The 21,621-nt window shown below is 41.1% G+C and overlaps 1 protein-coding gene across 4 annotated transcripts in view; it reads left to right on the top strand.

Annotated features, from left to right (window-relative positions):
* The window catches only part of MTCL1 (microtubule crosslinking factor 1), a 282,099-nt gene that overhangs the window by 203,254 nt on the left and 57,224 nt on the right, over nt 1–21,621 (top strand). For all 4 annotated transcript variants that reach the window (XM_082259550.1, XM_082259551.1, XM_082259549.1 and 1 more), the window contains one exon: nt 20,052–20,219. In XM_082259550.1, coding sequence (XP_082115676.1) covers nt 20,052–20,219 — 168 coding nt within the window. The remainder of the gene's footprint in view (nt 1–20,051; nt 20,220–21,621) is intronic.

Raw genomic sequence — 21,621 nt, 5'->3', positions numbered from 1 at the left:
GGGGGGGGGGGGAGGAGTAAGTAAAAGTGCTTTTTAACCCTTGCAGTGTGGGAAGAGGTTTTATTTTTTCCGAGGTTGGGCATTAAAGATTGCTACATTCTTCTGCATTATCAGATGTGCTGGATTGAGAAGTGTGTTTTATGTGCCTTACAGACTGGTTGCAGACACACCAACGTGTGCATTTCTAATCGCATGCCCGCTGCTGTGACATTGAATGCAAGGATATCTCTGCTAGGACATAATAAATAAGCCCTATGCTGGGTTCCTGGCAGTATTATTGCAGGGTACAGTGATTAGTTCATTGATGATTAATTTGCATTGACTTTTTAAATAAGGGCTCGTGTTTATTTTGTTTTCACAGCCACAACAGATTGAAACATTCTTATTATTTCACTTAGTAATTTAGCAAGCAGCGGAAGCTTTTGTTAAATATAGTTCTTCACATGTGTCAGTTTGCATTGTGTATCCTGATTATGTTACATTATATTCAAATAAAATAGTATTAAGCAGATCATGGAGAATCCGATTTATAAAAGCTTAAGAAAAACAAGTTGAAGTGACTAAGAAAAAAAGAAAAATAACTTATTGCGTCACACACCAAATTTCCTTTCAAATAGAAAAGGCCCCCTCTACAAATCACCCCTATTCTCACATGAACCAAAATTCATATATTGAGTTTATGTTAAGCATACATACATATTGATTTCAACATAAAAGAATCCTAATTTGATGTAGTGATAAGTATGGCATAAGGCATTTTTTTGTTTTCCGTTTCTTTTTTTCCCAGAGTAAAGAGAAGTTATTGGTGTGCTATATTTAAAGTGATTATAAACAATCACCTTGTAAAACAACCCTTTCAGTTTAAAATAGAAATGAAAGGTAATACATTTTTGTATAGATATAAAAAAATCATTATAAATACCCTATTTTCCTTTTTTTTATTAGTGATCACATTCCCTCTGTTTTTAGCTGCATAAGAGCTGGGGGGAGGAAAAGCAGCAGCACGCTGAGCTTCCCAGTGAATGGCTGTGCAGCGGGGGAGTATCAGGACAAGTCTGATCATTGGAGGAGAGTACACTGCGTTCCCAGCATAGCTAGAGAACTGACCATGATGTGCTTTCCTGCTTAGTATGGCCAGTTTTAATAGGAAAGCAAGGGGATTAGCAGAAACACCAGGGATTTCACATAAAGGAAGCAATACAAAGAGAACAGGGTACTTTCTCTTACAAGTACATACTACAGCAGGCACATATCAGAAATATAAAGTGTTGGGGTTACAAAAGCTTTAAGCTAAAAGAATTGGAAATAGTGGGATAATAATGAAAGGTATTTGCAGCATCACAATCTTTCCCATGTGAAAATACTACCTGACTGCTATCAACAATTTAATGTATTCCCATGCAATATATAGTACGTGTGTGTAGATCTCCTTTAAGTGGTATTAAAGTTCATTTTTTTCCTAAATCAGATATTATTAATATACTGTAACATATGTATTTTTTTTTTCATTTTTCTCTTTGGAACTTACCGTACTTTAAACTGTCCCCCCGGTTTTGCTCCTATATTGCAGTTCTATGTGTGCCCCCTGTGCTACCAGGACCTCCTCTATGTGCATGCTCCTGCTGAGATTACAACTTTACCTGCAGCTGTTCAGAGGTCCACACACACAGGCAGCATAAGAGGGACACAGAGTCCTCGTCAGTCATTACTGTGGAGAAGGCATGGCTTTTTCTCCGTGTCCCTCCTATTCTGCCAGTGTGTGCGGCACTCTGAACTGCTCATACAGTTATAGACTCTGCTAGAGCGCATTCAGGTCCCAGCAGTACAGGGGGCCCAGATATATTAGCAATGTAGGAGCACAGCCAGGGGCAGTTTAAAAAGGAAGCTCCTAGAAGAAAACATTTTTAAAAAAAAATGTTAAATACTGTAATTGACAAAATCAGCGTTTGCAATAAAAAATTATTTAGAACTTCCAAAGATCATATTTTTTTACTACTAGTGGAGCATATGGGGTTAAGCATTGAGTCTGCTGTCATTTTCCCTAATTCGCTTTCACTGAAATAGTGCTGAAAATCTGATTACAATGTAGTACTGTATGTGTACAGGGTGAGGCATGTTAGAAACTATAATAAAAGTCAATTATTAGCATTCTGTATAACAGGTTTTAAATTGTGAATTATGTTGTCAGCGCATGAAAAAGCATGATGTGAAACTGAAAAATTTAACATGTGATACTACTGGACAGAGAATAAAATGAACAATGAAGAAGTCATTATATACCAATATGTAAGATAATATTTATTTATTTTTAATTTATTGGCCAGTTATGCATTTTTTCTTTTTACTTTGAGATATCAGTTTTCTTAAGAAAACACACATCATATCAGACAGTTGTTGGGAGCATTTGTCGATACTCCTGGATATTTGGCTAGGTGCTGAACACATCTCATGGCAATGTCGGGAGTAAAAAGCAACCCTGGCATACCGTGCTCACATTTGTATGGTAACCTGCTTTGCCATGCTTGGGGAGCAAAAACATTAACACCAATATCAATTACTGTGAGGACCACAATATTCTCAGATAGACCGGCCTTTACTTAAAAAACAGATTATGACTCCTGGCCTCCAACACATTACAGGGAGTATGCAGTGTTCATGGTAGATCCGGCTCTCAGCATAATGTCAGTGGTTTCTGACATTCTTACTCCCCATACACAGAGCTGCTTTAATATGTTTTGGATGCTTCTACACATTTCTCTTGGGAGTGCTGATACACAGGGGACATAGTGTTAGACACTTTTACACATGAATCACATCTCAAACACCAGGGGGGAATAATATTGGTACATAATTAAATTATATTTCTGTATATAGCTAAGACAACCAAAAAAAACTAGCTGTGAAAGTAGTTAAAAAAAAAATAAAAAATCTGTGTAAGCCAGCATTTTAAAGAGACCCTGTCACCCGCTTAAACAAATTTAAGTACAAGCACAGAAAAAAAAAAAAAAAAAATATATATATATATATACATACATACACATTGTACATGTAAGTTATACTATTAGTATTAGTGTTAAAAGAGTAAAAAAATTGATTTTTATTGCCACTTTAAACTGCCAACTGGCTGGCTAGGACTGACTCAGGAAATTCTATGTCGTCTATAAATCCTTTATTACAAGAAACAGAATACTATGAGGCTTTTTTTAAAATAGGCACAGGACAGGAGTCTAAAGAAGTAAATTAACAATTTTTATTCTGGTAGTTGACACTGGGGCGAGTATATTCACTTTGTCACCAGCCAGTTGCAGCTTTCTGACATCAGGTACATTGCAGGACCAGCAATATGGTAAGGGTCCAACCACAGCGGAGCATTTAAAGATGAAGTTTAGTGTTTTGTGTTTTTTTTTGGGATACAGCACTATTCACATTCGTTATGAGTAATGGTATGTATTCCTTTACCTGCAGGATAAAATCTGTCCTGATGTAACTTCGTCAAAGCCCCAACTGGCTGGATTCATGTGAACTGAGTTTGTTTCTAAGATACTTGTTAAGAGCGCCTTCTTTGGATTATAGTATTTCCTTGCTGTCTTTATGGTGATTTACACACACTTGGTCTGGATGGTTCCCAGGGGCGTAACTACAGGGGTTGCAGGGGTTGCAATCGCTACCGGGCCCCATGCTCCAGGGGGCCCGGTAGCAAACCAGTGGGTGAACTTCCAGGATCGCAAAGGTCACACTTGCGACCGGACCCTGGCATTGCACCACTGTGGGGAGGCCCCAAGATTGCAGGAAGTGGGCCCACAAGATTGCAGGAAGGGGGCCCACTGCAGAACTTGTGAAAGAATCCTGCTGCGGGACCGTAATAAAAGGCCATGCAACGAGTGTAAAGAGCCCCAGGATTAGTGGGAAGAGCCCTGGGCTTGAAGGTAAGGGCCCCGGCCAGGGGTCTGGGGGGCCCTTCATGGTTTCTTGCATCAGGGCCCTGAAGGTTCTAGTTATGCCTCTGATGGTTCCACATTGGGAAGTTGGTACTTTTATGTGTACAAGACCATTGGCTGTTTACTGAATGTACCTGAATTTTCCACCCAAGAGGCAGTGGCTTAACCTTGGCCTACTCACTTGCTCCTCTATAGGCAAAGTACACATGCTATGAATTCCAGTCTACCCTACTGGCTGATATTACTCTATTAAAGATTAGGATTGGGTTCAAGTGTACTGATTCTTTCACATGTGCTCCTAAAGAAGGATTCCTTAAATGTGCATGTGAATTGTTATTGGAATCTTTGCATGTTGTTAACCCCTAATTTTTAATGTTGTGTAATAGATTTTTAGTGGTACATAATAAAGTTGTTTTTATGGTACTCAGTTTCTCTTCTACTGTATACAGTATATTTACATAAAGTCCATGACTACATTTTATGTTAATAGTTGCATCAGAGCGGGCAGATACTGCCCTGAGCAGCTGTCTTCTGGTGCTGTGAGTTAACAGCAGCTGCTGCTATAGAGAAAGTTGTGCCGCGTGCCCTTTTTGCACTCTCTGCCATTCACAGAACTCCTACTCTAATTGCCCCGCAATGGATCACAGTCTGAGTGTGCAGGGGAGATCAAATCATTCAATGGCTCCTCTTACATTCACATGTAGCACCCCCCCCCCCCCAACCTCCAGAGGCCTGGTGGTGACCCCCAGAGACAGGGAGGGCCGACATCCCCCCTCAGGGTGCAGATTACTAGGCATGGTGGGTGGTGAGCAAGATAGACAGATGGGCGCCAGTCACTTTTATGCTTAAACAAGGAGAAGTTTATTTCTCACAACAGTAACAAAAATGGGAGAGAGGGGTAGCGCACAGGACACCCTTAGTGAAAAATGGCAGATTGGCAGACTCCTTATACAAAAATGAGGAATAGGCAGACAGCAGTACAGAAAAAGATCCTTTAAGCTTGGGCTGACCTGGGAGGCAACTCCTCCTCCCCTGGGTCCAGTCTCCTGTACTATCTGTACTATCTGTATTCAGCTGTCAGCTTCAGCTGTCTCCTATAGCAAGAGCAGGTAACTCACAGAAGATACTGGAATTCTGTGTATGTTTCCATCATGTGGCAGAGTCACCTCTGGTACTTCATCTCAGGTCTCCATCCTTCCTTCACTCTTCCAAGCAGTGTACAGGCTCTCCCTCGCAGAGCCCCGAGCACATGGTTAGGCCTCAGGCTTTAGGCCTACCCAGCAGCAGCAATTACTCACACACCCACCCCAGACAGGGGTCTGGGTGGTAAGAGACAGATCACCTGACTTCCTCCAAATAAATAGCCTTTCCCAGCATGCTCCGCTACCAGTGTGATTGGCTGGGAGAACATACATATTCATAACCTGATTGACTGTAATTTATCACTCTAATGTCAAAGGCAACAGTGCCACCTACTGACAGAAAGGAGAACTACAGCCAAACCAGGATTAGGAGGGAAATCCAATGACCACAAGACTATAAATCAGCCAGGCTAGCTACCACCCAGTACAAATAAATTTACTAGCAACCCTGCTTAGGGCAAGGGTGCTACACACAGAATGCAATGCACAATATGTGACAGTAACAGTACACGTTCTGTAAGTGGTAGAGAGGGTAGAAGGGGGCAGGCAAGTAGTGTAACTTTTCTCTGTAGCAGCTGCTGCTGTTATCCTTCACATCACCAGAAAATGGCCACTCAGGGCATTATTTGACAGCTTTGAAGCAGACAATGAAGGTAACATTTTTACCAGAAGCAGCCACCTACATGTAATCAGATGCACACTATTACACATAATTAATGTCTATGGTGCTGTACAACTAAAACAAAATGCTTAACTTCAACTTTAACCTATGCCGTATAGGGGACCCCACTGTATGGGTAAATTTAACAGAAGCCCAGGGCTACCTTTTAAGGCTTATATGAGTTTTTAGTGATTGTGTTTAGATATACTTTAGCCAGCCTAGTGCTACTACTATTAAAGCAGAAAATTGGCCTGCACTGTAAACTAAAAAAATATCAAAGTAATAGAGCAGAGTGAGCTCATACTAAAGCACAGGATGCATTAGTACTGCCAGCAACAAGTATAGTATTTAATGAGCTTCTTCTATGAGTCAGCTGTTGGTAGCTTAATATACTGGCAGAATATTTTTGGCCTTGGTGATTGTGCGATTAAACTTCCATAATCTGTTCAAGTAAAAATATAGTCATACTTTGATTTTGCCTTTTTAAAGGTGCTAGAAAATTGGCAAAAGACCTCAAAAGTTTAAAATGCTTAAGAAATTTGAAGTCTTTTAAAGCGGAGTTCCACCTAAAAAAAAAAAAAAAAAAAACATAAAAATACCCCCGGGACAGTCAGGGCTAGTGCATTCCACAATGGATAGCCTCTGATCTGTCCCGGGTTGCACTTACCTTTTAGAAGAAATACTTACCTTGAAAATGTCTTGTCCAGCGCTGCCATCTCAGGTGTGGGCAGCTTGAAGCCAGCGCGATCCTCTTCTGCGTCCTCTTCGGTCCCACGATGCACTGCACCGGCCCGCCGTCACTTCCGGGGCTGCAGCGTCATCCCTGCACAGCTTCTGGGCATGCCCAGAAGCTGTTTAGCAAGGTATGACGGCGCCTGCACTGGAACTGACGTCGGGGCCGGTGTAGGCGCATTGATTCCTGGGAGCGATGACGTTCAGCTCCCAGGAATCATTGCAAGCCAGGAAGTGGCGACGGGCCGTGGCCGCCGAGGGGAGGAAGAGGAAGTAAGGTGAGTATACTTTCTTCTAAAACAAGGTAAGTAAAAAAAAATTGCAATTATCCATTTGTATATGTGAAAAAGAAAAGTGCGCTGATCCGTGATATGCTGCTCCCAGATAAAAATAAGTAAATGCGTGTAATTGGTGGTGCGCTATATCTGAAATATGTGCAAAAATGCAAACAAATAATGTGCAACCTCAAATATATACAATATAGGTGCAAAACTCTAACATATAAATATATGTGAGAAAAAGTCCCAAGACACTAATGTGTCTATGTTGAAACAATTTTCGGTGATATGGTTGGTGATGGATGGTGTTCAAAAGCAATACGTGACTTGAATTCCCTCCACCTGTTAGAATTCCTCCTTACCGGACGGAATGAAATAAGTGCTCTCCTTAAAGGAAACAAACAATCCCAGGTGCTCCCAAATCAAAAGGTGCTCCCCACTGTGCGTATAAAGTAGCCTGCTGGGCTTCTTACCAGATGGATATAGATAACATGCGTAATTGTATCCCTCTTGGACAGGTATGTCTCTGTATCCAATTGGTCCTTATCAGCCTCTGGTGGATATGGACACCGAATACTATTTCGCTGCTCACGGGCAGATAAGATCCTGTATTCCGATGGCACTGGTAGCCGCTTATGGTAAGCGGTGGGAAGGATCGTATCGTCCCAGACGAAGGGACTCTGAGCAGTCTGCAAGCTGGAACGATACGATCCTTCCCACCGCTTACCATAAGCGGCTACCAGTGCCATCGGAATACAGGATCTTATCTGCCCGTGAGCAGCGAAATAGTATTCGGTGTCCATATCCACCAGAGGCTGATAAGGACCAATTGGATACAGAGACATACCCGTCCAAGAGGGATACAATTACGCATGTTATCTATATCCATCTGGTAAGAAGCCCAGCAGGCTACTTTATACGCACGGTGGGGAGCACCTGGGATTGTTTGTTTCCTTTAAGGAGAGCACTTATTTCATTCCGTCCGGTAAGGAGGAATTCTAACAGGTGGAGGGAATTCAAGTCACGTATTGCTTTTGAACACCATCCATCACCAACCATATCACCGAAAATTGTTTCAACATAGACACATTAGTGTCTTGGGACTTTTTCTCACATATATTTATATGTTAGAGTTTTGCACCTATATTGTATATATTTGAGGTTGCACATTATTTGTTTGCATTTTTGCACATATTTCAGATATAGCGCACCACCAATTACACGCAATTATCCATTTGTGTTTCAGGTGACCCGGAGCAAGAAGATGGACCGAACTTCAATTTTAGGGTGGAACTCCACTTTAAGGTCAAATAAGAACATGAACTGCTGAGCAATAAAATTATTTTGTCAGATGGTTGCAACATTTGAACTGTTTGTACATGAAGTTTTTAAGGATGTTTGCTGAAGCACAATAGAGTAGAATGTTGCTGCTTTAAAAATTAAAGTAGAAGTTCACCCAAAATCTAACTCTAAACCTATTAGCAGCCACATTCTAAAACAAATCTATCTAGCCCTGTAATGTACATACCTTTTCAGCAGCCACTCCGGTCCGGTCCGGTCCCACGCTGAGCTGTCAGTGGCTGCTGTGTGGAGATGGGTGCCGGAGAGGCAGCCGACAACAGAAGCCCCATAGTATGGGTGACATCACTTCCCAGGCATTTCACAACTGTTGTCGGCTGTCTCCTGCACACAGCATATGCCGCTGGAGACTGGACCAGGTTGGCTTCAGAAAAGGTATGTATAATGGTTTCTTGTTTACAGGGTTAGATAGATTAGTTTTAGAATGTGGCTGCGAGCAGTGTTGGGGTAGTTACTTAAAAAATTTAATTATTTACTAGTTACTAGTTACTTCTGTAAATTGTAATGAGATTACTTTACTAGTTACTGCATTTGAAAAGTAACTTCACTACTTATTACTTTACTTTCCTCTTTCTTAACCGTGTAGAAGAAGATACATGACACTCTTTCTGCATTGAGTTTATTGTATAAACACAGGCTTTGGGAAACATGAGAACAAAACCTGAAAAAACAGAATAAAACATAAAGTGCAACAAAAAGTCATAAACTTCATCCCTCTCTATTCTTCGAAATAACGATTGTATCGCACGGCTTGGGTAACGCAGGAAAGTGCGTTCCTATAGCCTAGTAAAGTAGTGTAGTGACTTCCTATAGCCTAGTAAAGTAGTGTAGTTACTTCCTATAGCCTAGTAAAGTAGTGTAGTTACCAATATTTGTATTGTAACTAGTTACTTTACTTAGTTACCAAAAAAAGTAATGTAGTTACTGTAATCAGTTACTTTGTAACTAGTTACCCCCAACACTGGCTGCGAGTAGGTTTAGAGTTAAATAGGTTTTGGATGAACTTCAATTCTATTTACACTCACCGGCCACTTTATTAGGAACACCTCGCTAGTACTGGCTTGCACCTCTTTTACCTTCAGAACTGCCTTAGTTATTCGGGGCATAGATTCAACAAGGTGTTGGAAACATTCCTCAGAGATTTTGGTCCATATTGACACGATAGCATCATGCTGTTGCTGCACATTCGTTGGTTGCACATCCATGTTGCGAATCTCCTGTTCCACCATATTCCAAAGGTGCTCTATTGGAGTGAGATCTGGTGACTGTGGAGGCCATTGGAGGACAGTTTTATCATATTGACCATATTGTAATGTTTAGTAAACCAGTTTGAGATGGATTTGAGCTTTGTGACATGGCGCATTATCCTACTGGAAGTAGCCATCAGAAGATGGGAACACTGTAGTCATAAAGGGATGGACATGTTCAGTAACAATGCTCAGGTAGGCCGGGGTGATTAAACAATGCTCAGTTGGTGGTAAGGGGCCCATAGTGTGCCAAGAAAATGTCTCCCACACCATTATACCACCACAACCAGCCTGAACCTTTGATACAAGGCAGTATGGATTCATGTTTTTTACCCCAAATTCTGACCTTACCAACTGAATGTTTCAGCTGAATTTGAGACTCATTAGACCAGGCAACTTTTTCTAATCTTCTAGTGTCCAATATTTGTGAGCCTGTGCGAATTGTACAAAATTTTCTGTTCTTAGCTGACAGGAATGACACCCGGTGTGGTCTTCTGCTGCTGTAGCCCATCTGCTTCAAGGTTCAATGTGTTGTACGTCCAGAGATAGTATTCTGCATACCTTGGTTGTAACGAGTGGTTATTTGAGTTATTGTTGCCTTTCAATCATCTCGAACCAGTCTGCCCATCCTCTATTGACCACTGACATCAACAAGGCATTTTCTTCCACACAACTGCCGCTCACTGGATATTTTCTCTTTTTCAAATGATTCTCTGTAAATCTTAGAGATGGTTGTGTGTGAAAATCATAGTAGATCAGCAGTTTTTGAAATACTCAGACCAGCTCATCTAGCACCACCAACCATGCCATGTTCAAAGTCACTTAAATCCCCATTCTTCCCCATTCTGATGCTCGGTTTGAACTTCAGCAAGTCATCTTCACCAAGTCTAGATGCCTAAATGCATTGAGTTACTGCCATGTGATTGGCTGATTAGCAATTTGTGTTACCGAGCAATTGGACAGGGTATCTAATAAAGTGGCCAGTGAGTGTACTTCTTTCACCAACTAATCAATCTTTTATACTGCATAACAAGTATACAAAAGTGTAAATCTTTGCAGTGCTATAATCAGAATTTGTTTTACTGCCCTTTGCCATAGGTTTGCCAGTTATTGTAAAGCCTATCAAAAAGTTGTTTTCGTAATAATGTCTTTAAAATAGATCAAAACTAAAATGTATTATTAAAAGAGACTTCAAGAAATGTTAATTGTACCTAAGAAGTGCCCTGAAAAATCAACCTTTTGTCAATTAAATAAATAAACGCCCAAACACCAAATGCTGCTAAACTCTGCTAAGCGCACCTAAACTGATTTGAAAAACACGCAGCATAGGTGAGTTTTTAACGCAAATTTTCTCCTGTCAGGAGAAACAGCATTTATATTAATCCAGTGTGTAAGAGTCCTAAGGCAAGGAAAGTCAGTAATGGGGAAAAGATCAGCTGTAAGTAAACCACAGGCAATACTGGTGATGCATTATTTGCCCTCTGCCATCATTTTTGTGTGCAGAGTTCAAGTCCTCTTTATTATCTAAGGATACATTTTGTGAATAAATATGGGAAACGGTGATGTAACTTTTTTTTTAAATTCCTTTTTATTGGGTTTTCAAGAATGAAACAAAAATAACACAAAACATAAACAAAGCATCTTGCCATTGGTACAAATGGAGAGAACAAAACAATGCTGCAATGATTATTCACCAGAAGAGAAAAAGAAAGACAAATCACACATTATTAAGAAACGTGGCGTCAGCAAATATAAGAATAGGCGTAAAACTAGACACGGTTTATGTTCTTTGAGGGAGCAAGTGGTCAGGCAGCAGCCGACTAGGGCAAGACAGCAAGGTGGGAGAGATAACCGGGTGTGAGGACTGAGCTACTTAGAAGACAACCCATCTAATCTTCCGCCGCCGTAAAGGGTTCAGGAAGCCATTTAGCCCAGACTCTGTCATACTTTTTTGGGCAGCCTCTATGCGTGTAGGTGTCTTTATAAAGGGAAAGCACTGCGTTAACCATTTTTTTCCATTAGGCTACATTCACACCTGAGCGTAGCGTTTTCGCGCTTTTTTTACCGTGACTTTTACCGCGATTTTACCGCGATTTACAGGTGTTTTTACAGGCGTTTTTTGTGCAGGCGTTTTTAGATTGAATAGAGACCAATGGAAAACGCCTGGAATCTGCCCAAAAAGAAGCTCATGTACTTTTTTGAGCGTTGGGCGTTTTGCTCACAGCGTCAAAATGCTCAGATGTGAACAGGGGCCATTGAAATGAATAGGAATTGTCTTGTTGGGCGTTTTGAGAGCTGATCCTAGAGCAGAAAAACTCCTCAAAAACGCCCCAAAACGCCTACATGTGAACGGAGCCTAATGTAGAGGAAGGGGGAGTCGATTTCTTACAGCATAAGGCTATACCTTTCCTGGCATAGAACAAGAGGCCCAGTAGGGTCCGCTCCGCCACGGTGATGTAATTTTCGTTGAGTTTTGTACACCAGCAGCGTATTTTCAGTGCTTCTTAATGTTTGCATCTTCCAGCATACAATGGCTGTATGTGTGGGAGTTTACTAGGATATGGGTCAGCAAACAAGTATCAAAGCATTAGACAACCAGTGTTTAAGTAAACAATAGCATGCTGTAGTCTTATTTTCAAGTTTGTGCACCCATATTTGTACTGCTAATGGCAAACAAATGTATTGATTACTGTATAAGCCCTACAATATCACATCAGCTCTAATTTTTTTAATGTCAGGCCTCGGATCAGACACAATGTTTGCATCATCAGACCTCAGATCAGCCTCAATTTCTGCACCTTCAGACTTCAAAGTAGCCCCAATTTCTACACCCCTTTAGACCTCAGATCAATCTCAGTGCATGTGCTTAAGACCTCAGATCAGTGCCAATCCATCCACTTTGGACTTCAGATCAGCCCTAATATATGCATTTTAGACTTCAGATCAGCCCCAATGCATCCCTTCAGACCTCAGCTCATCCCCAATGCATGTACTTCATATATCAAATCAGCCTCAATTCATAACCTGCAGAGATTAGATCAGCCCCAAACCATACACTCCATACCTCAGATCAACTTGCATATGTCACTAAACCTGACCATACATCAGTAGAGTCTCATTACAAAACAAAACATTCCCATTAGGAACATTTGATTTGCCAAGGTTTAGTGGGGTTAAATTAGTGTTTATTTTGATTGCAGTGATGACAAAAATTCAAAAGAGCAGGATGAAAACTTTTTCTCACACAACCTAATTTCTACGTTTCTAAATTTCTAGTGAATTGCTTTCGAATTGCATTCACCAAGTCATTAAAAGTAGTGGAGAATTTTCAAACATATTTTCGTACAAATATTCAGACGAGCATTTGTTTAAAAAATTGTTAATGTATGGCCAGCTTTATACATGATTTTATACAGCTAACAGAACCAACATGTGTTGATATAACAACTCATTTTTTTTAATATGAGAAAGCAATGCTTATACAAAACTATTGAAATGGCTTGAATATATTTATTACCATAATCACAGTGCAGCTGTAGGTGTGCCTGCAGGCGGTCTTCCATATGCACAGTGTGCTGATATCCTCAGCCAATGGTATGTTTTCATGACATCGGGAAGGTGGGTGGGCCAGGATTTCCAATTGACAGCCTAGGGAGCTGTCAATTTGAGCCAATGTAATTGTGTTCCAGCAAAGAAAGCAGGTGGGCACACATGCTGGGGTTCACTGAGGATATAGGCACATTAGGGTTTTAGATTGCGTTTGTATTGTGTTTATCTTTGGGTCAAGTTCAAGAGATTTAGTTTCTAATGTGAACACTGTGCAAATTACCATGTCTAAATATGAATTGACCCCATATATATTTTAGGTCCATTTAAATTAAAGTAATGTTTACTGCACCATAGTTAAAAAGATTAGTGTTGAACTCTGCACAAAACATTTTACGTAGTTTTGGACAGGGGTTTTCTTTTTCTCAGAGAATAGGTGTAGGTAACCTGGTGGCGTCGGATGGACCGAAACATAATATTGCATTTAGGTCAAAGGAGGTTTGGAGCCATTGAAAGGTATCAATTTTTTCATCCTCCAGGAACTGGCTGCATACATTCGCCACATGAGGCTGGGCACCAGGAGGAACCCAGGACCCACTGGACCAGCATACAATCTGACAATGGTTCCAATGATTTTATCCCAATACCTAATGGCAGTTAGGGTGCCATTGTTTAGCCTGTAGAGGTCTGTGCATCCCTCCATAGATACACCTCCCAAGACCATCACTGACTCACCACCATACCGGTCATGCTGAACGATGTTACAGGCAGCATTACATTCTCCAGACTCTTTCACGTCTGTCACATGTGCTCAGGGTGAAGCTGCTCTTATCTGTGAAAAGCACAGGGTGCCAGTGGTGGACATGGCAATTCTGGTGTTCAGTGGCAAATACCAGTTGAGCTCCATGGTGCCAGGCAGTGAGCACAGAGCCCACTAGAGGACGTTGGGACCTCAGGCCACCCTCATAAAGTCTGTTTCTGGTTGTTTGGTCAGAGACATTCACACCAGTGGCTTGCTGAAGGTCATTTTGTAGGGTCTGGCAGAGCTCATCCTGTTCCTCCTTGCACAAAGGAGCAGATACTGGTCCTGCTGATTGGTTAAGGACCTTCTACGGCCCTCTCCAGCTCTCCTAGAGTAACTGCATGTCTCCTGGAATCTACTCCATTCTCTTGAGAGTGTGCGGGAGACACAGCAAACCTTCTGGTACATATTGATGTGCCATCCTGCAGGAGTTATAGCAACTTCTATAGGGTCCAGGTATCGCCTCATGCTACTAATAGTGACACTGACCCTAGGCCAAATGAAAAAACTAGTGAAAAACAGAAAAGATGAGTAGGGAAAGTCAGTGGCCTCCACCTGCAAATCCACTCCTGTTTTGAAATTCATCCCATTGTTGCCCATCTAGTGCACCTGTTGGTAATTTAATTAACACTAAAGCAGCTGAAACTGATTAACAACCCCTCTGCTACTTAACTGACCAGATCAATATCCCAGGAGTTTAATTGACTCAATGCTATACTCTGTTTAAAAAGTGTTCCTTTAATTTTTTTGTGCAGTGTATATTGTACATCCACATCAGGCCCTGCCCTCAAGGACCTTACAATCTAGGTTCCCTAACTAACATTCATACAGACACATACTAGGGCCAATTTAGACAGGAGCCAGTTGACCTACCAGCATGCCCCATGCAGGCACAGGGAGAACATGTAAACTCTAGGCAGATAGTGCCATGGTTGGGGTTCAAGCTGACGACCCTAGCGCTGCTAGGTGCTAACCACTTAGTCACTGTGCTATCCCAGCCCTTCTCCAGTTTGCCTTGTTGGAGGTACTAGGTTGCTCTATTGGGAGAAGCAGTCCTTCAGTTAGGAAAGTAAAGGCATCACACTATTAAGACAATGGCGGGTGGTTTGTTAGCGCAGGTCAGCACTACTACGATCTGTTGACCCAACTTGTGGCAATGTTACCTGGGCTTTTGTAGCCTACTCACATATCCAGTTTTAGATCAGTCAAAAGAAAAGCATACTGTATTTCCACAAAAGTTTAAAATTAGGGCTTATTACACAGGGATTTTACTGGCACGAATTATAGGCAGTAATCAGCACTGTAACATCATTTCAGTTAATAACTTCAAGGTAAAAGCGTTACATGCTTTCTAAAATTACAACATGAGAAAACGTTATAACACCTGAATTATGAATGTATTTGCACCTACAGCTAAATCTTGCTCTAGATCTGCTTTATATCTTTTGGATGTATTGTATGACTCAAACCCCTGTTGTGGAGCCAACTGAGAGTCATTTCTAGACAGATCAATTAAAATGTGAATTGCTTTTCGCTGGTGTCAAATCAGATACACATTCCATTAGGTAGAGAGTATTGGAGTGACAGACAATATATTGCAAGAGGGTTGACTCAGCAAATAGAAGCGTTGATGTCTGTGTAAAGGCCACAGTAGTTCTCTTCCGGTTTATTGATGGCAATACCTCCCTGCCAGGTACTCTTCTGTATTCAAACTATTTTACTTGGTAAAATAGTGTTTGTAGTGGCTGCCCAAGAAAAGACATTATAAGGTAAATGACATCTGAATTTGGTGTCCCTACATAAGACTGAAGTTATGATAAAAATGCAGGAACAAAAAAAGATGGTCATAGTAGGACAGAACCTTTTAGGTGACGACAGGATTTCAGAGCTATCACCAGGCAGGAATACTTGAGATGGGATTGACTGATGACCAGTTGGAAAGGTTTGTCCAGCATGCACCATGTGCTACCAGACAGTTTACAGTTTAAGTTAAAAAACAAATATAACCAGGGCTCGCCCTACCATGGGTCCCGAGGGGTCTATTGGACCCAGGCAGCACTTGGAGAGGGGCAGCAAACTAACTTCCAGCAGTCTTGTGTGTTATCAGTTTTCGGTGCATTACGGGCAGCATTTCCCCATCTCATACTGCCGCCCATAGTGCAAACTGATTAGTATGAAGAGGCGGAGTGCCTCCTGGGAACGTCCCTCGCGTGATCGTGGTGTGCGCAATGACGTCAGAAATAAGCGCCCTCCATCTCATGCAGCACAGGCTGGATATTCTAGGGCCGTGGGAGTATCAGACACAGGAGTGACAGGAGGACTGAGGACAGACAGTGGATGTTTGGTGGTGAATTATGGAAGAAGATAATAGTATATATTATCTAAATTTTATATTTATGTAAAATAATGGATGGGGGGCCTTTTAGTCTGCATGATTTGTTTTTTTTGGGGGGGGCAGCATTTCATTCTTTGACCTAGGCAGCACAATATATAACCCCTCTGCCATTTGCATTAATAATTGAATTAATAAAGGTGGTAGGAAAGGTTACCTCTACAGTATATATGACAGTTTCTGCTTACAGGGGCTGTCATGGTATTTACACATTTGATGCACCTTTTTAACATTAAAGGAATTATATAGCTTTGTATGTGTTTTCTTTATTTATTGCGTTCAGTGCTAAAAAGTAAAACAAATGTATAATCTGAATCAGGTAAAAATTAAATGTTGCATATGAATATTTTATTTTATCCACCAGCAGCCAGAAGGTATCAAGTCCTATACCAAAGTAGAAGCCTTCTGGAGGTTCTTTATTCAGCTGCTATTCTAGAAATAGACCTGAATAATAGTGATCGACCGATATTGGTTTTTCGTTGCCGATACCGTTGTTTTGGTCAATGCATCGGTATCGGCCGATATTGGATGATATTTTCGTACAAAAAAAATGATTTTTATTTTTTTGTTTGAAAGGTACTCTTGTGGAGGGATCTGGGGGTCTAAAAGACCCCAAACCCCTCCTTTGCACTTAAAAGCATTAAAAACGCCAAGTTTGGCTGTTTTGAATGCTGTCATTTTTTTAAAATCTGGCGCCAGACAGTACACGGAAGTGATGTCACTCATGACATCACTTCTGGGTTTTTACATGGAGACTCGATCAGAGCTGAATGCGGCTTTGATCTGGTCTTCAGCGGCCATGCAGGCTGGTTGCCGGGTCTCCCAGTGGGACGGCAGACCCGGGCGGGCCGTTGGAGGGGGGGGGTGTCCCCTCCCGCTCCTTGTAATGACAGCCGAGCAGCTTCTCAGCCGCATCAGTTGTCATTACAAGACAGGCGGCCGTCGGCTATGGACACCGGTACCAGGGTGATGCCTTTAGCTGCAGGCATCACTCCGGTACATGCACTGTCCCGAAATATCGGCAATATCGGTCACCTTGGTAGCCGATTCCGATATATCCGGGAAAGTGCATATCGGCTCTCGATATATCGGCTTTGCCGATAATCGGTCGATCTCTACTGAATAGTTCAGCTGACAGAATTGCCTCCTTTTCTAATAGGCAATACCTACTCAAAGTGCTCTTCCATTTTTATTCAATATTTTAAAGCAGATGTCCCCTTTAAGTTTCCTTGGTGGCTTGCTGTACAATTGTGGCTTGTGCTTTTGTGGTGCATAAGGGAGCACACAGGTGTGACTTAATGCGCATAGTAGATTTAAATGACTGCTCATCAACCCTGTCTCATTTGAACCCTGCCTATAGAAAGCTGTTGATAGCAGAGCAACAACCATAAACATGTCCTATAGCGTTTTTATTGTTAAGCCAACTCCCACTGACCACCCGCAAACCACAGTGCTTGTGTTACTAGAAAGCCTAGCATGGTCTGCACGTGGTATGCTTTTGTTGTTATAAAGCCCAGCATTCATTAAAAGTCCAGTATCATGACTGCAAAAATGTTTGTTTATAAAATAAACATTTTAACGCCATAAAAAAACAGTGTATGCTTCAACAGACTTCTTTTTACCTTTGTTGAAAATTACCGATGACAATGTCCCTAAAGAAGTGCAATATTCTTGAGAGCTTGCACTAAAATATATTGAGTAAGCCAAAAAAGATGTATCACATATGTTTTGGCTTTCCTGCAGGTTACAGCTTGCTATAGTAATGGAAATATCTGTGAAAGCACTGGAACATTTTCCAACAAACAATGACTAAATAGTACAGCCCATTTTATGCAACAGTTTTATCTTCATAGCTACCGGCATGGTTTTTAAAAGTCCTAATATTTTTTATTTTTAAGAAAACCTTGGAGTGAATTAATTATCATGCTATAGTTCATTTGAAATCTGGGTACAATAAATCCCCACAATAAATATAATTATACGTTGTCATTTAAAGAGCTTAGCATCAGCTTACCGAGCACTTATAAATTATGTCAATACAATATTTTGGTGTATGGCATCTATTTCTCTTTATATATGTCCTGAAAGTTGCAGTAAGGCATGTTAAGGCATACCCAGGACATAGTTGCAGTAAGGCATGTTAAGGCATACCCAGGAAACCTCTGCCTGAATACTTTAAAATATAAAATTGAATCTAAAAAACTTACTGCAATTTTCCTTTCATGACGAGCTCCATGTCAGCCTACCACTGGGTATGCCCTGCCCATTACCCCATCTGCAAGACCTAACTCATAAATTTGACTCCCTCTATTAGGCCGGCGTTATGTAGCTAGGTGGGTGTTTGTTCTGACACAGGGTTTGTTAGGAAAGGAAAATTGCGGTAAATATTTGATATTCAATTTTCTGTTTTCCTGACAGCTCCATATCACCCTACCAGTTAGGTCCTGCAGGTTGGGGGATGGTTGGGTTATACTCAGTGGTAGGCTGACATGGAGTTGTCAGGAGATTTTTTTTTTTTTGGGCCCAAGGATCATCTGTGGCCCTAGTGAACCACTTGGACCACCATTGCAGGCTAAACAGGCTTGTGAAATGAAGTGACAGCCATTGGTCAATGCTAATACTTTTTTATGGTGAATTAAAACCTAAATTAGAGTTTTATAAATATTCACTTATACATATGCCATATTTTCAGGAGCAAATTAAACAATAATGTTAAAAGTAACTGTGCTAAGCAAAAATCAATAAACTAATAGAGCTGCAGTGCTGCAGGCACAGCATATTAGCCCACTGCTGTGAATGCTATGCAGATATGGACTTTCTAAAAGTCACTAAATGCTCAGAGCTAAGCACATCCCCATGTGACATCTTTCCATCCTGAAAACAGGTCTCTTAGACACAAAATACTGCACTGTACAGGGCAAGAGGTACCTGAAGTACCATAATTTTTACTAGGCTAACCAAGAACTGAGGTTAATGCAAGGCAGGTAGACACTGTCCAGCGTAATACATCGGAGGAATACTGTCAATTGCCACTTTTAAGCCTTCTAAGCCTAAAATGTGAACCAATATAGGACAAATGTTGTACAGCAAAAGTGACCAGTTGTCTGGTTTCTGTATGTTTTTTAGGGAGGTATGGGTGCGTTTCGAATTTATATTTGTAAATGTAATATGTAGTTTTCCACTCTCAAGATTACATTTAGTGATCCTCAGATCTAGCTGGGGGTATACAGTCTCTGCGGGGTGTAGTATGCCCTATAGAGGAACTTGAGTTGTATGAACCTGTCTTTTGCCACTATCATGAAAGGAACAAAATAAGGGACACAATCCTCCCACTCTTCCTCGCTAAGACCAGAAATGTCTGCCTCCACTTGTCTAGTGAAGGAGTTGGCTTAGTGTTATAGGCTACAGTCAGGTACAAATAGAGGGAGGATAGAGGTTTCCCCATCACACTGGAGGTCAGAAGGCCTTGATTTGAGTCTGACTCAAGGACAACAGGCTCTGGAAAATTAGTCCTGATGGCATGCCGTAATTGCCAATATCTAAATTCAAAGGATTTAGGCACCAAGTATTAGCGTCTCCTTTCCTGAAAAGGCATGAGTTTACCATCCATCGTCACGTTTCAAAGTGGGGATCCCTCTCTTTGCCCAAAGAGAAGGGTCTCAGATAGTATATATGTGGGGAAGCAGAGGGTTGCCCCATAGAGGGGTATGCGCAGAAATACGAGAAGGTTTCTTGCATATTGCCCTAGCATACTGCCAGACCCGTATCAAAGTTTTCATAGGAGTCTACACTGTCCATAGAATCTCATTGTGTTTTTGGACATGAAAATGTGTTCAATTTAACTATTTTATTTAATATGCAACCCTGCTGATTATTAAATTCACACTTTTCATGAATTGTATGTTTTAAAAAAAATATTAGGTGTTTAGTATCATTAAGTATTTTATTTTGTAGGCAAATGAAAACCACCGCCTCCTTGCTGCATTAAAGGGCTTAGTGGATGATTTCCGATGTGAGTTGCGGGATGAAGCCATGGACAGACATGATATTCAGCAGCGGTTTGCAGAAGACAAAGCTACTTGGGAGATGGAAGGGACAGAGCTAAGATGTCGTCTGGAGCAGGTAACCTATAGAAAAAAATTGTTAATTTCCTAAATACATTGTCCATGGGCTAGAACCACTCCGATAACAGTTGTGTGATTTTTCAATTACAGTACATAAAATGAAAATACAGGTATTCCATATGCATTTTTCTACTTCTCCCATTAAAACTGCTTTAAAAAAAATAATGTATTGTAATGCAGGGTGACTTATAAGGGGATATTTACTAAAACTGGTGCAAACAGAATCTAGTGCAGCTGTGCATAGCCAATCAGCTTCTAAATTCAGCTTGTTCAGTTAGGCTTTGACAATTAAACCTAGAAGTTGATTGGTTACTATGCACAGGTGCACCAGATTCTGTGTGTACCAACGTTAGTAAATCTCCCGCTTAGTGTTTGTATTATAGAGAACCTTAGGTTTCAAGCTTCCTTATGTTAGGTATACACTGAGGTTTTTTTTTTTTCAACCTGCAGGCTGAATGAAAAGAAACTCACAGATTCCTGCATCTATACAAGCAATGTGGATGTAGGGATGTCCCCCGCTGTGCTATTGTATTCTGACAGAGGGTTTCCCCACCTGTCAGAATACACTAATCGGCACTGCAGCCATTGACTGCAGTAGCTAATCGAATGCAGGACCATTTAACAGAAACATGTCTAGCGATCAGGTTCTGTTGAACAGGCAGGGTTACACACAGATTGAAATTCGGATGGTTCCTACTGAATCAGCCACATTTCGATACATGATCTTATAAATTTTTAATGTGTGTGCACAGCCCTCCTAGCAATTTGCTGAGTTTTAAGAAAACTTTTTTAAAGTACGTCTGCTCTCACACCTGTAGACCCTCTATGGAATCATTTTAAAATGGCTATAAAATAGAAATAAAAAAATGTATAAAAAAATCAACCTAAAATTAATAGTTATAAGGGAAAGATGTTAATAAGAGCTGAATATGCTAAACTAAGGGTTAAAACGGAGTTAACTAATGACAAATTTTATTCAAAAATAAAATTGTTTTTGGATGTCAGGTTGCTTTACCTGACATCATATGCAGATCGAAGCTCATCCCTTTGATCTGCAATGAAGCAGAGTAAACGCATAGTAGCAATGTTAAGCAAGTTAAAGTGATTGTAAAGTCTAGGTTTTTAAAGAAAAAAAAAAAAATAACAAACATATACTTACCCTCCTATTGAGTTCCCCCACAGCAAGCAGCTTGCTAGGGGGGGCACCCAAGCTGAGCTGCAGCCCTCTGTGTTCATTCAGACATGGAGCTGCCATTCAGCCCCGCCCCCTCTCTCTCCTGATTGGCTCACTGACTTTGATTGACAGCCACGGGAGCCAGTGGCACTGCGGCTGTATCTCAGCCAATCAGGAGGGAGAGTCCCAGGACAGCCGAGAGACTCGTGGACTTTACTGGACAGAG

The sequence above is a fragment of the Pelophylax lessonae genome (assembly GCF_965119305.1).
Source record: "Pelophylax lessonae genome assembly, chromosome: 5".
NCBI lineage: Eukaryota > Metazoa > Chordata > Amphibia > Anura > Ranidae > Pelophylax > Pelophylax lessonae.
Note: the sequence above shows the minus strand (reverse complement) of the source record. Positions and strands in the feature narration are given on the sequence as shown.